Below are 17,338 nucleotides of genomic sequence, written 5' to 3' on the forward strand. Positions count from 1 at the left end.
CGCATGACAGTGATAAATTAACAGTGGAAAAGAAGAGGATAGACTGTCATTTGCAGAGTTGGAACTTAATTGTTCATTGTGCTTGGACAAAGTCCATTCTAAAAATACTTTTTGTGCATAAAGTCTATTGTAGATGAACGACAGCAACAGCACTTGCTTAATCAACTACAGAAGAATATATATCATGCAGCTTATGTTTATCTTACACATTTGTCACATCTGTGCTGGGTTCATCTTCACTTGAAATAAGTAATACCAAGTCAGGTAAAGTTTTGGTTTTTTTTTTTAATAATTATTTGAGACTAACGGAAAGATGATTTTAGCTATGCTGGTTACAACATCTTCCAAGTGTGAAACCACTTCTCTAGATATTAAAGTCCGCTGTATTTAGTTGAACAATACAGTCTTAATATCAAAGACCTGCAACTTGTAGAATGTGATAAGATAGCTTACTAGATAAAAAAGACCCAACCTATTAAAAATTGCTCACACTTCCTTTTTTCCATGATTCTTCTTGCTCAAATGTCATTTTAGCATTTTGTAGCCTGTAATAAAATTTTTTATATCTGTGAATGAGTGTATCTGCCATACGTGCATAAAGCAGTGCTGCTATTTGAATGATAATATGGTTCTTATGTTGAATAAATCCTTGTTCTAATTAAAAAAAAAAAAAAAAAAAAAGAAGTAGTTGAGAATGTCAGCACTGAAGAACATCTAGGGCACTGTCATTCTGCTAAACAACTCTAATTATAACTGCCCATCCACGGTAGTCTTTGTGCTGTGTCAGGAGAGCTACAACAGCCGATTCACAAGTCGTTTTCTAAAGAGGAAATACATTGCACAGTTTGTTCCATGACTTGATAAATCAAGATTTTCAATGGAAACTTCTTTGAATGACCACAGTGACATGACTTTCTGGTTAAGTAAACCTACATATTTCCTACAGGATTGTTCTTTTCCTGCTGAAGCACACAAACTCGGAGACAAACTTTAGTTTCTATCTTCCCATTGGACAAAGGCCTCAAATGTCCCAAGCCACGTGCTAAGAAATTGACATATATCTCTGCCAAATGCTCATGTGACAGCAAATGAGAGGAAATAAAGGCTGGATTGTGAGAAGTTAACTAGATATATAAAATGAGCTTACAGGAAAAAATTGTGAAGGTAGAAACATACCTATATATGAAACAACAAATTGAAAGAGACCCATAACGATCATCAAGTCCAACTCCTGGCTCCACAAAGACCATCCAAAAGACCCAGAAGGCTAGTAAAATGCAAAAAAAAAAAAAAAAAAATAGCAAAGAGGAGAAGAATGTTACTGAATTATTTACTTGACACAACTACCTATTGCGCCACTTGTGCTAAAGCTAGCACCAACAAGCTGATGAGCTTCTACAGTTTGGTTATACAGAGTTGGAGTACAACACATGCAAGAAGTCAAAGAGGTAAAACTAAAGAAAGGAGTGAAAAACATAGCTCAGGGGAATTTTGATTCTCACCTTGGAATTTTATTTCAGACATTTTGGAATTGCTTATTTTCAGGCAGATGCAAATGAGACTAAAATCTGTAATCTCAATGACTCCAAGTTTTTCCTTCAAACAAACGTATAGAACACAAGAAATTTCCTCCACCAGCCAGCTAAGAAGCATGACTGAAAGGGCACCTAGAACTGAAAGTAATGGAAAGAGAAGGTAGGGAGAAAAACAATAGTCTTGAGAAAGTTCTTTCCTTCGGTCTTATGAAAGTCCTGTAGCAGACTGAATTTAAAACAAACAAACAAACAAACAAACAAATAAATAAATAATCTCTTTTAGTTTGTTCTTAACGGATTTCTGAGAGAGTGAGTTTCCATGGGGAAAGTGCAGGTGGTGCCTGTGAGGTAACCTGGCTAACATAGCAGTTGCAGAAAGGGTGAGGAATAACACTGCAGTCTTCCAGTATTTCCATCACTTTCCATACAAAACTTGTTTATTCATTCAAGTTATTCCATATGCATTTCCACCTTCTCCACTGCCACAAGCAATCACTTGTGGGAGTGATTTCTTCAACAGAGAGTTTGTGCATTAAATGGGTCAGCTTATAGCTCTGAATGGCATAATCCACATGGTTTAAAGAAACCTCAGAAAACACATGAAAACTCTCCACAGTAGTAGAAAGGAAAAGATTTCCATTTCTGGTGGAAAACATAAATCTGCTCTGAACTTCAATGTAGCAAACAGCTTTGCAGTTTTACACCTAGATCCAGAATTATGTAAAGCAACTGCAGATAGAGTACTACAGCAGATCCATAAATTCTTGCAGTACACTGAGCAATACAAGGTTGAGTACCTTCAATCTACAGTGAAAGCATGGGAATGCAATGCAACATCAATCTGTAAAATGGTTTCTCTGAAGTCATTAGCTGATTCATTAGGGCAGATAAATTGGTGGCAAGAAACACTGCAATCAGTAACATTTCATGGATAGCTAAATGATTTTCATCAATTATGGATGAACAAGGGAAGAAGGAGAGGAAGATAAAAACATCTGAGTGAAGAAATTTCCAGAGGAAAATGCACACAATTATGTCATTGCAGAAAAAGTTTCAAGTCATTGCATTCAGTGTCTATCTTATGTATTACAGACTGTCAGAAAGTAGCATGGAAAAATGAAACTTCTTCCTTGTCCTGATCCTCACACTGCTAACTGGCCTGAGGAGGACAGTGTCTTACTCCATCAGTAGTCAGTAAGGCAACATTCTCAAAACAAGATGCTGCTTGATAATAAAAAATTTGTAAGAATCAATATGGAATACCCATTAATATTTTTAATTCTTAATAGTGCTCATTGTCATTATAACCAACAAAAATTTTTACATTTTTAAAATTAGTATAATATTAAGCATCTGGTTCATAAGCACTGAATTCCTAAATGATGCAGTTAAAAACTGTGAGGTGGTGGAGGTGTTTTTCCTTCCATGTTTTTCACCAGAGTTTTCTAATTCCTTGGGGGTTTTTTTTGTTTGTTTGTTTGTTTGTTTTTTTTGTGGGTAGAGTATGATAGGATAAGTAGGAAAGGTTTTAAACTAAAAGAGACACTATTTAGATCGGTAAATCTATCGGTAGATAGGTAAGTGGCTCTGCTGCCAAGAGAGTCGTGGGTGCCCCATCACTGGAGGCATTCAGTGCCAGGTTGGATGGGCTCCGGATCCTGATCTTGTGGTCAGCAACTCTGTTCAAAGAAGTCAGTTGGAACTAGATGATATTTGACATCCTTTCTAACCCAAGCCATTCTATGATTTTGTGGAGGTTTCATCTAAGACAGGGTGTTGGTAATTTTTGCTTTGCTTATATTTAGGCTTTTCGCTAAATATTTATGCTATGTTTATGAATGAGACTCAACAGTACAAACAATTTCATGATAATTATAGAGGATAAATGTTGAAGTACTAATTGTGCTAGAAATGTGAAGTGTTTCATCACGTTCAGTAATAATATTCCACAGCGCTGTGTGTTTTCCTATGATGAAATCATAACTGTTTTCAGTAGCAAATAACTTGAAGTCATTCTGACATTATGTTATCTCCAAAAGTAATTTTCATATCCAATGTTTTCTATAATAATATTCATATCACCATGACTGCTTTAAAATAAAAACTAATCTTTTCCTAATCCAGCTACAAATAGGATGATAAATAAATCAGAGAGAAAAAAAAAGTCCAAAACAACTCTTTGAAATGACATTATAACAAACCATGATTGAAAAAACACAGTACTACAGGCATTACACATTGACTCAATACCCTCAGGCAAAACTACGTGTAATGGTGTTGATGCAAAATAGTGCAGTGGAATTTATTCTAATAATTCTGGGGATTAATAATTTTTGAGGGCAAAATAAATGAAATTCATGACTACGGTGCTCAAGTCTTTCTCTTACAGTTATTCTCTAGCTCTGATTATAGATTTATTCAAATATCTGAATTTCTGAACATTAACAAATGGATTGCTTAGGTTTGTGGTTTGCTGAAACAGGCTGCCCAGAGAGATTGTGGATGCCCTGTCCCCAGAGGTGTTCAAAGTCAGATTAGATTGGGCCATGGGCAACCTGGCCTAGAATTAAATGGGGAGGTTTGTGGATCTGCCTGTGGCAGGGGGTTTGAAGATTCATGATTCCTGAGGTCCCTTCCAACCCAGGGCATTCTGTGTGATACTATGAGGTGTTGAAGGTAAAGGAGAAACAAAAGAAGAAACAATGACGTGAGCTGACATTTTGAAAAATAACATTCTAAAGAAAATTATCTGTTAAATTAACTGAACGAGCACTTTTTATTTGCCAGAAGTCAGTTTGTAAACGGGACCATGTTGAGTAATTCCATCAAATGGAATTACTCTCAGTTTAAAATAACAGATGCGTGGTTATTTTGTAGCAAGACATTCTGTAGTTAAGTGCTTAAACTTTCATTATGATTTTGATAATTAAAAACATTGCACAATATGTAAGAACATTATATAAAACCATCCAGACTTCATCTTAAGTTTTGAGCACACAAAGGAAATAAAAACTTGAAACTTTTTGTCTAACAACCCTGGCAAAAAATACCATGTTAAGTGGCATGTTATTGCAACTAAAACTGAAGCTTCCTTACAGACGCATGTACTTATTACACTCTCTAGTTCTTTAATAATTTGCATCCTATCAAAAAGTCATTAAAATGATATCTAGGATTATTTCCCAACTTTAGCTATACTTTTTTTTTTATCTTATTTTAGACCATGACATTTACAATAACTTTGCCTTGAACAATGCTTTCATCGTATTGTGCTTGTCTTTGTAAAGCTTCATATGAATAAATGAAACAGGAAAAACGATCAGAATCCTGGGAACACAGTTGAGTGTAATTTATAAAGGATTATTATAAAGTACTTCAGAAGCATATTATTGAGATTGCAAAAATCAAAGACTTCAGGTTTGAGAAATCCTGGAATGTGGTTGATTGCACTTTAACCTTAGTTTAATTTTCTTCTGTATATGCACTGAGACTTCTTTTTCTCCAAAGAAATAAAACTTCCTTCAATTTCTGTTACATACTTAGGCCTCCTTCACTAGAGAAGAAATAAGCAGTGCCACAGAGCTATTTGCTGACAGCATCGACAACAATCATGGGCTGCAGGCTAACATATTATCAACCGGTCTTTTCTTTGCAAGTTGGGCTCCTTCAATTTCTATCTGTTGTAGCTGCATCTCTTCTCTAGTTCCTTCCTATAGCCTGTCTCTCCTTCAAATTTCTAATTTATATTCAGGTTCCACTCATTTCGTATTCCAGATTAATGTGAGATAAACACTCAATTATTTGGGCCAATTGGAAGTTTACCCATTTCTCGTTGCCACCTTAGAGCATTAATGATGAATTTATTATTATTTTCTTTCTTTCATGTCCATCCGCAGACATAGTTTTTCATCCCTTTTCATCTCAGTTTCTTCAACCAACACTTTCCCCCCCACCCACAGTGTAGCAGATAGCCGTATATCCCCTTTGCTGGGGATCCTCATTTCCCATTTCTTTCTCCTGACACTCCTTATAAAATCTGTTTATCCACCATATTTTTCCTTTCTCGCTTCCATTCTGTTTTCCAGTATCTTATTTTCCTCTCTGACACTCAACTCTTCTCTTTTCCAGCTTCCTCTCTACCTCGCTTCTCAATGATTTCTTTTTTCGTTTAAGAGGAAATCTGAGACTATGTACCCTAATTTATAACTTATCCAAGCATACTGATTGAATAACTGAATCAAAACACATGGAAACTGTTAGCTCTCTAAAATTAAAATGAATAAGAAGATACGCTTAAAATGTTTTGAATCTGTCCATGCATTTATGCATCTCCCATTTCTTCAGCAATTCAGGTTTCACGGTTGTGTTCAGAAAACACACCAAACAAAGGAAGAAGCAATTATAGACATTTATCTTTGTGCTGGATGTACAACTTGCTATTACAAAGGGATTAAATTTTGCTGCAAAATCTACAAAAATTACATGCAGCCTTTGTAAAAATGAACTCTTATATTCTATTTGTGAAACATTTAAACTTCAAAGAACACAAAGGAGAAGCACACTGGAGGAAAATGCATAACCATTTTTAACTTATTCAGAGGGTAAAAAAGTTGATTAGTTTAATTCTTAATTTTTAAAAATAGAGCAGGTGCAAAAAGAGAATATCCCCTAAATCACATCTACAATTGCCACTTTCCTCAGAGAGAAAGAGCTGAAACATAGATGAAAGTGTGTACATCTGTTTATAATGGCTCCGTGTTTAATTGTAGTAATGATTATGTGAACAACTGATCATACTGGAAATCAATATTATAAACTTTGGATATCTATGTTTACTTTAGCTTTAATCCAGTCATTATTGCAGACATCTAAAGCAAACTCCGCAGCTGCAGCATGTTTAATTCATTGAGATGTTCTTCAGGCTGACTGTCTCACTGTTATAACTTAATAATTTTAGAGCAGCATCTGCCAAAATAAGTCTATAACATCTCATTTTTTAAGAATCATAAAAAACGTCTCTTTAACTGTGCAAGTGAACTTAAGCAGGCTTCTGCCCCTAATAGACAGGAGTAAACTCTCTCAAATGACACAAGAAAACTGATTTTGAGACTATAACCGTGAGACTATAACTGTTTGAATATACAGTTAAAGAGACATGACTATTCTGTCTTTATGTAATAAAGTGAGGGTACAGAATCAGAGCCAGCTCTTCTTCACAGCATACTGGGTAATGACAGAAAAGAATTTCTGCTGGGAAAGGAAAAATAGCTTTTTGTTAGAAGACCTGTTTATAAAGATGTGGGAAGTGCAGGCAATAATCCAGTCATCTGCAGTCTGTCTGGCTTTCTCAGTGCTGTCTCTACCCTCTGCTGTTTCAGCTTCTGTGCAGTTACAGCTTTCCTTGTAACCACTGTAATCATCTTCAATTTTACATCTGCATATACTAACTAGCCAACTCACCATACAGATGCAGCCTTTCCCACCATATGACCACTGCCAGGTAAGATTTCTCTCAAAAGAAGTTACTGGCTGAGTGGCATACCAGTACGGTCTTAGTCTTAGCCAGAGAAAAATGTGAGTGTCATGGGAGAATCTAGAAGGCCAAGTATATTGCCAGGCAGAACAGGCTGGGCTGCCTTCTTGTATACCATGACTGTCTGCAGTTACTTGGGCAAAAGATGGGGAGAAGCAGAATTCAAAGTGCTTACAAACATTATGGAGCCTCATTATTATCATCATGTAAGGCGTTTATCTGGGCTGCAATCATCCCTTCATTTTGCTCTACACATATACACACAGAAAGCCAGGGCAAGCCCTCCTTGACAAGTTAGTTAAGGATTTCCCTAAATAGGAATACTTTCTGCAGGTAAATGATTAAGGATTGTGCAATACTAATGATGACTATTGCATGGAAGTGATGTTCACAGTATAGAAGCAAATAAATCCCTATAAGTTACCCCTGTTATATTTTTACCACCTTCATTAGAAAATGAAATATTCTCTTTAAAAAAATTGGGATCATAGAGTTTTACTGTTTTCCCTGTACCACTATAGCATCTAATGTTTTGGAAATCTGGGTCCTGATATGAAGTCTTTAGAGCATCTTGTGAATTCACCACTCAAAGCAGTTATATAAACCTCCTCTCTAGCTATTCAACAGCTAAGTAATATTTAATGTCATTCAAATCCACAAAGTGGTCATTAAATGCAAAATTGTCATCAGTCATATCCAGCCTTATGCATAGTGCCACTTTTTTTTCCCAATATTTCTTTAACAATAGAAAACATTAAGACAACAATTTCCTATCTTAAATTTTCATACGGCATAAAACTAATAACTGCTTTTGGCTCCAGTGACTCTTCAAAATAATCCTTACAAAAACCCGATACATCTTACAAAAACCCGATAACTTGCAATGTTAATGCAATATATTAATATGTTAATAATTTAATCAATTTATTACACACTAGGAATGCCAAGAAACCTTTTTCTTTTACAAAAAATAAAAATAAAAATAGCAATGCCAATTGTTTACATCACTTAATTTTGCTGCTCTGAACTGCTTAAAGTAATTATTAGACTCAAGTGTTTTTCTTAAATAGTCTTGTGAAAACATTTGGATTTAGAAAAATCTAAATCTACAAGACAGATCCAGTCCTCAGATCCCACAGAATGTTTGAGGATACAAGCAGGAAGATGGTGTGATGAAGGTACAGGAAAGAGACATTCCTACAAGGCTACAATCCAACCATGAAGCTGTTGCATATGACATCTCTAGAAATTTCCCACCATGAAGCAGGTATAGAGAAAAGCACCAGTGGCATCCTAATGCTTCCAGCTCATCCTCTCTCTCATGCAATCTCTCATTCAGCCCAATTCCCCCTTGCTCACTCACATACTCAAAAAAACACTGATTGGGAAAAGTGTCAGTGCCAGTGTCCCCATGGCTTATTGTCTCCAAGAGCCTAGAGAAGCCAGCCAAGCTGAGTGCCTCAAAGCTGGCAGCCCCAAGAAATGTCTGATCTTTGGAGGTTTAGAACTGTCTCATCCGTGGGTTATTTCCAAAGCTGAGATTCAAACAGTATTTGGAGAAAGTGTCAACATTTTGACTTGCCCTCTGATTAAAAGAGTAAGCATTTTGAATGATCAAAAATCCTTCATTAAATATTTGCACTTTCTCCTAGTTTAGAGGAAAAGACAAAATGTTGAGTGATCAAAATCTTTCATTAAGCTGAACTACAGTTTCTTGCTACAGTGGTTAACCACTTATCCTTAACTGTACTTCCTACATCATGGGTACATGGCCTTGGTGTTCTGAAATAAGGTTATGGAAGGTTAAAGGATTTGCTTAAGAATGCAGAAAGAACTTGGCTAGATATGGGATCCATGTTGAAGGTAAATAGCCAAATCTCTGGACTACCTCCTCAGGCCACATTACAGCAATTTTTGCTGTCTTCAGCTCATAAAGTAGTCACTTATTTCCAAGTATCAAAAATTCTTTTTTGATCTTTGAGAGCCAAATCAAGCTTAAGATGTGATTCAGAGAACTTTCAGAGAAAATGGAAATATGAAAGTTGTTTGACTGTTTTCCAGGATCACTCGTCTGAACAGCTAAGAGATCCTTTGGCTGGCTATAACCATATCAGTCTCTCAGCCCAGCAGAATGCATGCCTCATTACAAAGAGATACAGTAACAGAAATGTGTATTGGGCAAGAACAGACCTACTGCAGGGCAGAACAGACCTACTGCAGATGTAATTTTCAGCTTGCATATGATTGCCATCTCCCTTTGTTAACAGCTCTCCCTGACTGTTTTCTCTGTTGAGTCAGAAAACTGGCAATGCATGCAAAATTTTACAGATAAATTTCAGAGTGGTTTGACTGCACATTTATGGCATTTCCAAGTTCAGAGTAGCATACATAGCCTTAGAGATTCAAACTGATAAACTCCATATCATACTCAGCTTGCTCATGCAACCTTTCCTTCAAATCTACACTGTCTTTCCTCAAAAGGAGTAGTAGTTAGTGGGACAGCTGTTTTCACTGTCATCATCATAGGCACATCAGATACTAGTGACAGACACAGTATCAAAACAACCATGTGTGTCATGTCTTTCGGAAGCTGAAGAAGGACCTTTTATACCCAATGATTGCAAACAGAAACGGCATCATCGAGATGATGCAACAAATCTAAGCATGTTTATAACAAAGATTGAGAGTGTGAGTTTGACCTTCAAATGGGCAAGTCATGGCAAAGAACAGGATTGGGATAATCTACTACTCATGAACTGCAAGATGCAGCTGCAGATAACAGTCAGGGACTCATGAAGGAAAAAAAGAATCCAGCATATTCATGTTCCTGTGGCAACCTGGCAAGTTGTTGCCATCCTTATTACAGTCCCGTTAGAGTTTAACAGTGGTGTTAATAGTACATATGGGAAATCGAACAGCATTGAAATCTAAAAAAACAACAGGTCAGTAGAATTTCATATTATGGAGAATGAGGAAGATTTTCTTTAAGGAATATCCTTTCTGAAGTAGAGCACATACTCCACTCAAGAGTGATTTCATGGGAGAACAGTAATTTCAGTACAACTTAAACACTGATCCACATTAAAGAACATAAAAATCCCAAATCATTAAGCCCAGGTTCAGACCCCCCTCTCATGTACCCCTCTGCATGTCAAGAGTACTCTAGCTAACATTACCAGAGGTTGGTAAAGGAGCAACTAACAAAGTCTGCTGTTCCTGAATCTTATTCTAGGTTGCTGAAACTATGTAAGTGGAGAAACACTCATGCTTCAAGAACAGCTATTCCTTTAAGGATAAAAAGCCTGTGTCTTGCCAGCCACTCTAAAAATCACTTCAAAAATCAGCAAACATTGTAAGTAAAAGTAAGTCATACATTTGTTACACTCTCATGCAAGCAAATAATATTCCTCTTATGCGCTTAGAAATAAAGCAGGGATTAGAGTTGTATCTTCTTTAGTTTGATCCACTAGGATCTCGCTCCATTTCATCTAACTAAAGAGCTGTCACAATGCTGTCAAAACTTGCCAATGACTGCCATAGTACATCACAAATTTAAATCATTGCAAAGAAACGTCTTTCAGATCTCAGAATGTAGCAAACTGTGATATACATATGCAAGCTAAAATCTGAAGTTCAGACTGTGATCTGATGACCACTTTATTCAAATACATAAATATGTATTTAAGCATTGATTTCTGTTGCTTCTGATTAAATCTAGATGCAGTACATGTTCTAACCAAAGATCTTCTGTGGTGGGTTACCAGTGACCCTGAATCTAAGACATAGGGGCATAAAACTAATGCGTTATGCCATTATTTTCAGGTAAAAGACCTGAAAAACTTTCAGATTTTCTAAGGAAAAGTGTTAGTTGATCTGACTTATAGTTTACTTAGAAAAGTGAAATTCTGTTTGGAATTGAAAGTGACTCAGTAACAAAATCAAATCTACTTTACCTATAGAATATATGCTTGATTCCTAAATCAGGAAAGTTTTACACTGAGAATTTTATTGGCCTTGTTCATAAACGTGTCAAGCCATTTGTAATCACTGTAACAGTAGTAATAATATTGTAAGACACTGGGTGCATACAAGTTAATTTTCTTCCTGATTGCTGATCAATGAATTCCTTAATTCCCTGAGCATGGAAATCATCGTAACATTTAATCACTAGCAGATATAAATCATAGACACTTCATACTTCAGGTTTTGATAAACAAATACTGATTTGCAAAACATGCAATTCTACAGAGGCATAGATTGGGACATCTAGTCACCTTACTGTGAAAAAAGAGGCTCTCCGATAATTGGTAGTGAATTTTCAATTTTTTTCATTACAATTTTCCTACCAAGTTTTAGGAAATGCCACCTTATTTTAGAAAATAAACAAATCATCAATTTGATAGCTGCACACTGTCTTCTGAAATCTACAACAGTGAGAAAATGATTCACACTAGGAGGGGGAGAACTACAGTAATCAAGGCTGAGGAATGATTTCAGAGCGTAACTTTGTAACGAGTCCCTGGAGAAAATACCTGTTCTTTTTGTTCCCTTCTGCAAAGCTATGTAATTGATGTCTAACTTCTATGCTAATGTTCCCTGCTTCTGTCAGAATCCCTTTGGAAACACACCGAAGTAACTGGGGTTCTCTCCTGGTGCTACTCCATCAGCAAGAGAATATGGGATTCTCTGACAGACATTGCGCTTCAGGCAGTAGGACACAGTGGAAGCTCCAGTGCCAAAGGGCTAATAACTATTAATATAAAAGAATGAAATATACTAACTAATTTTCAGAATGTAGAGCAAACCAGGAAACTGTTACCTTTAATAATGAAAGACTCTTACTGGTACTGTTACGCTGTTTTAATAATAATAATGATAGTTAAAAAAAAAATAAGCAAAGCATATCTGCTATAGTGTGGTTTATTACTTCTTATATCAGACAGCAAGATTTTAAAATAATGACAGTTAAGTGCAAAAAAAAGGGTTTAGTCCAGAAGGCAGAGCTCATTTCTCTACCTGACCTTCCTATCCCTTTCACTTTTACACACACACACACACACACAGACACACATACAATCACCAATGAAAAAAACAAAGCAGAAGTGATTTGTCCCAGCTCCTGAACCACACATACCACAGTGCCCATTTCAGAGCAATGAATGACAGCTGGTCTGGACAGAACAGTGACCTCAGGCAACTCTCTCAGTTTGCTGAAGAGTCATAATTTGGGAAAGATGTGATTCAGTTTTTACCTGTGTCTAATTAGCTTTAATCAATATTATCTTGTGGCATCCTTAGCAACCTGCATAAGCCTGCATGTTTGCTTTCTGATTGTTTTTAGCTTTGTGAAAGCTTTAATTTGAGAAAGGAAGATATCCTGCTCAAAGAAAAGTGTCATTATGACATCGGATCAATTTTAGCAGCTACACATCCCAGACACACAATTACTGCAAATGTCTCCTTCTGTACCATGGGTGGCCATCTCAAGTTTTACAGCTGCAAACACCATTGCTCAATTATGTGGACGCCTGACTTTATTACACACTGGGTGGCACTGTGGAAGGCTTTTTTTCAAAATGTATTTTATGTGAACAGCAACTTCACAAAAAATTGCAAAGTTAAAAATCAGGAAAAAAATATCCTGTGTATTTAACGCATTTGATTGTAATAGTGGAACACATGGGCTAGCAGGGTGTATGTCTTCCTGCCTTTTGTTAGAGTGACACAACAGAATAAAAGGTCCTGTTTTAAATAGGTTATGTGTTCAGTGCTGCCTAGTACAATTTTTTTCATATTGAGTGCCTGCTTCAAAGAAGGCTATATTTTATGGAAAACTTAGGGTATCTCTGAGAATGTAGCAGAGAAAAGAATAGTATTGTACTGTGTCAAAAGACTGTCATTAGTCCTTGTTTGGAAATTTGGAGTGTGTCTGTATCTTGCACTAGAAAATAAAATTTGGAAGCAAACTGGCTATGTCTGGGATTAAATGCGAAAAAGAAGATGTAGGTATTTTTTTGATGGAAAAAAAAAGTCCAAATCAAGGAGAGTTCATCCAGAAAGGAACGTTTGATCAATTTGTGCTATTCACTTGATCCTAGAATAAGGATTTCATGTTCAGGAGAGTTGACATTGCCCATATAGGCTTGGATTTTCTTTTCCTTGCTCTTGTCAAATAATTACTGCAATTAGTAGTAATAGTAAGGAAAAAAATTGTAAATCTGGCTTGTTGGTCCCACTACCGATTTTGTTTCCTCATCTTTGGGCAGTACAATGAAGAAACACGACTTGAGACTCAGACATAAAGACTGAAAAAAAAACACTGGAGATTCAGTTATAGCTTATAGCCTTGAGAAACATGCATGCACAGGTTTGTTTTGTTTTGTTTTGTTTTCAAAGTCCTGAAGCAGATACTCCATAAGATAAAATCCACGCCAGTTGATGACAACAGAGGACTCTTCCAATCAGTGTTTTTTTAGGGCCTTAAATCTCACTGTGCCTCACCTAAAAATTTGGGATTTCAAAGGCAGCTTTCTTCCCAGATGCCATTGTGAAGATAAATTCACCATTTTACTGTGCAATGTCCTCATTAGCCCTCTGAAATTCCCATGGAAACATGTATTGTGTAATGACATATACATGCATCCCACATGGGGCGTTTTTGCAGGATGCAGAGAGTAACACTAGCATTTCTTTGTAATTCACTAGTGCAGTCATCTGTTACACTGGAAAAGTTACCTAAGAGAGCACATATTAACATACAGATAAGAATATTTTCTACACTATGTTGCTGCAAAGGGTCTGTATTTTGAAGGCATTTAAAATATAAAAGAAAGGCAAGTAGTGACAGCACTCCTGAGTTCATGAAGAAGGTTTTCCCTTAGACATGTAATTGCATATTTATCTACTATGCAATTTTGTATTTTGTTCTGAAGCATCTAGTATTGATGTTGTTGGAGACAGAGCATTTGACTAAATTGATCATTAACCTGATAATTTCCTGGGTTTCTATGTGAGCTAAGGATTCTCTACCATCTGAGCCTGACTAGCACATATAGATACAGCTGAAATGGGGTGAGCACTTAGATCACTGCTGCATCTCATAAACAATGAGAAAATGTTATATTTAAGTAGAGATGCTAAAAGCAGCCTCCTTTGTATAAGCAATACAGAGGAAGGATTAATGTAAAAACTTGACATGGTATTTTGCCTTTCTCTATAATGACATCAATAAACATGTTCAACATTGATTTTGCTTCTTATTAAAATAGCCTATTAGGAATACAGACATTGAACCAGATAAATGCAGAGATCAGTATACTTGCAGCCAAAAGCATTTAGACTAGAATTATTACTATTTCACCAATACTAACAAGCCTGGTGAAACACCTATGCATAGAGTTCTGAATACAAGTCATTAGAAGCATGATGATCCCTGATTTCCTCTTGTGTCATACTTTACTGGAATTTCATGAGGCCTATAGTTGAGCAGATACTAGTCAGTATCTCTTTTTTCCTACAAAATGTTAGTACAATCCACATTGAAATTGTGCCTATGACAGAGAAATGACCTTTCATTCTGAAACTGGACAATAAAGTACTTTTTTCAAATGTTTGCAGATGAGTTGTTCTCTATTTTGTGAAGGTTTCATTCCAAGAAATTATCTCAGCTAGGCCAAAGATTTCCAGATTTACTGGTTCTCACTGAATCAGGCTGTATCAGTAAAACTAAATCTTGTGAAGGTGGGACTATTTTACAGATATAGATTCAAGATAAAATATGTTATATATGTGAATATAAACAAAAAAAAGATCGGAAAATACAAGCTCAGAAATAAAAATCTGGTAAATTATTTTTGAGGGCAAGCAGTACCTTTCTCTTATCATATAAGGCATGGTTATCCAACATCATCTTCCTTTCATGAGTAGCATACCTCCGCAAATCCCGTCCAAATTGCTGTAAAAAAAAAAAAAACAACCAACAAACAGAACACGTATAACTAATTCCGACAAAAAGAAACTGTTACCTCTCTATAAGGATCCTAACAGCAAACCAAACAATAAACAAACATGGAAAAATTGCCTCTATCGAAAGATAATAATCTGAACAAATGAATCATCTGAAAAGGCAATGATTGGCGATGATCCATTATTTCAGTTGGCTGGTTCGAGAATAGTTGGATACTACAAGAGAAAGTAAGGCTATGTACAGAATACTATGGACTCCCACAGCCCCTAGGTGAATTATCTCATCAAGAAGCAGGAGCTGAGCAAGGTAGAGAAAGATGGATCCTTGCCTACAAAGGGCCTCTCAAACTACATTTTCAGAGCAGATATCCGCCTGCAGAATTGAGAAGGGCTTTTAAGCAGGAAGACATCTCCTGGATAAGATGGACCCCAAATTTTGCAGCACTTAATCCAATATCCAACTAAATACATTTTAACTTCTCAAAATAGAAATGTGGCTGAAGTAACTCATCAGCTCAGCAAAAGAACACAGCAATAGCAGTAACTGGCCTCATATAAAACACCCTGCTTCCAATTAACTTAAGTAGAATAGAGTGGCAATTCTTCTAGCACATAAAAAAGCTCATTCAGAGCAGACTTAGAAGTTCTTGGCAATACCATGTAATATCAGAGGGAAAAACTGTAAATTATATACTAATTCTGTCTGGAGAGAGACTAATTGTTTAAATTTTGAGTTTGCAATTATATAGAATTTATCTTGAAAATACTATGCTATTTTATGTTACACTCAGTACAACAACTACTCATTACAATGTCTATTATGAAAGTAGCTATCATGTGAACTTTTATTTCCATATTAGAATCCTAATGAAAAAAATTTATTTCGGTTCAAAGCTAACAATTTTAAAGTTTTATTATTTTTAACAATACACAAATAAAATAAAAGTGACACAAAAAAGTTTCATTAATCCAAAGAGAAAAGGATCAAACTGTTTTCAATTTTCTGTGAAACAAATTAAGTTTCAAATCGGAACATTATTTCCCCAAATACTAAACGTCCCATAACATCCTTATGATAATTCTGTAACACTTTCCAAATCATCTCTTTATTCAGTAACAATTTAAGCTGCTTGTTAACATTACTGTGATATAAAAAGTCAATGATGTAAGAGACTGTAAGCCTAGCTCTTCATTTCACAAACCTAAACACTGTGCTTCAAGGAAAGTGCACATTAGCTACAAACATCAGAGTAGTAGAGTTCAACAGCTCCAACCTAAGATCACTGATTTTGAGATGTGGAGAACAGGAATATTTTTTAAAATTCCATGAATTCAGAATAGTGCTGCAAAAGCAAAAATAGGTTAGCAGTGCTAAGAAAAATAGACTGCTATGGTTACTCACCCTGGAGCCAGTCCAGCCTAACAGAGCATATGCATATTGCTCAAAGGGGGTTATGACCAGATCCACACGGATTGCCTTCCAGTCTTTGACTTCTGCCATGTCACATTTTTTTGACATGTTGTAACTGCTGTTGTCTACTCTTGACTGGTGTAATTTTAAAATTGCAAAACACTTCTGAAAATGATCCATGGCATCAACATGCTTGCTTGGGATCTGTTCCTTAACAAATGTTGATTCAATTATATCACAATATAGAAGTAAGCCCTAAAAACAAGACATTGGCTGCATTAAATTACTGGATTGAAACGACAGACTTTCTAGATAGCTATTAAAGTTGTTTGTAAAATGCAATTTCAGAAAACACAGAACAGTGAACAGCCAAGTCTGGACAAAGTTTAGACAATAAACCAAGCATAATTTTAGAAAAATATTAGCTGATTTTTGGAGGGAAATTTAAAGTGCTAGTCATCTGATAGAGACAACATCCTACCCTATACAAAGAAGACAACATTTCTTCCCCTCCTTGCCTTCCCCTTAAGGCTTTTGTGGTTGATGTCAACAGAAATTCTGGAGTTGCTACTGATGCTCTCTCACAAGGCAGACATCTAGTAAAACAAGGTAGTGGAGAGAACAATCTTGCTGACAGCTTCCAAACAAAGAATTTGGGCTATCTGTGTGAGATTTCCTTGTGACATGGCCCTGATCACTACTTTTGTTAGAGGGGAGTGAACCATAATAAAGTGGTGAACATAAATAGTCAGAATTTATTAAAATATAAACATGATTTAATAATAAAGACAGTTCAGAGTGGGGATAAAAATAGAAGTAATGGAGTGTTGTGAATGAATTTCTTTTAATCCAGCACTGCAGGAAAGGCTAGGCAGAAGAGACACAGTGCCTTCC

General features: G+C 36.0%; 1 protein-coding gene across 1 annotated transcript in view; it reads right to left on the reverse strand.

The window, feature by feature from the left end:
• The window catches only part of DNTT (DNA nucleotidylexotransferase), an 81,558-nt gene that overhangs the window by 5,646 nt on the left and 58,574 nt on the right, over positions 1 to 17,338 (reverse strand). The window contains exons 9-10 of the mRNA XM_042818531.1: positions 16,436 to 16,699; positions 14,939 to 15,022 (exon numbers count right to left, since the gene is read on the reverse strand). Of these exons, the coding sequence (XP_042674465.1) occupies positions 14,939 to 15,022; positions 16,436 to 16,699 (348 nt within the window). The remainder of the gene's footprint in view (positions 1 to 14,938; positions 15,023 to 16,435; positions 16,700 to 17,338) is intronic.

Source organism: Centrocercus urophasianus, unplaced genomic scaffold, assembly GCF_019232065.1.
Source record: "Centrocercus urophasianus isolate 14NV4802_14NV808 unplaced genomic scaffold, USGS_Curo_1.0 seq_17, whole genome shotgun sequence".
Classification (NCBI taxonomy): domain Eukaryota; kingdom Metazoa; phylum Chordata; class Aves; order Galliformes; family Phasianidae; genus Centrocercus; species Centrocercus urophasianus.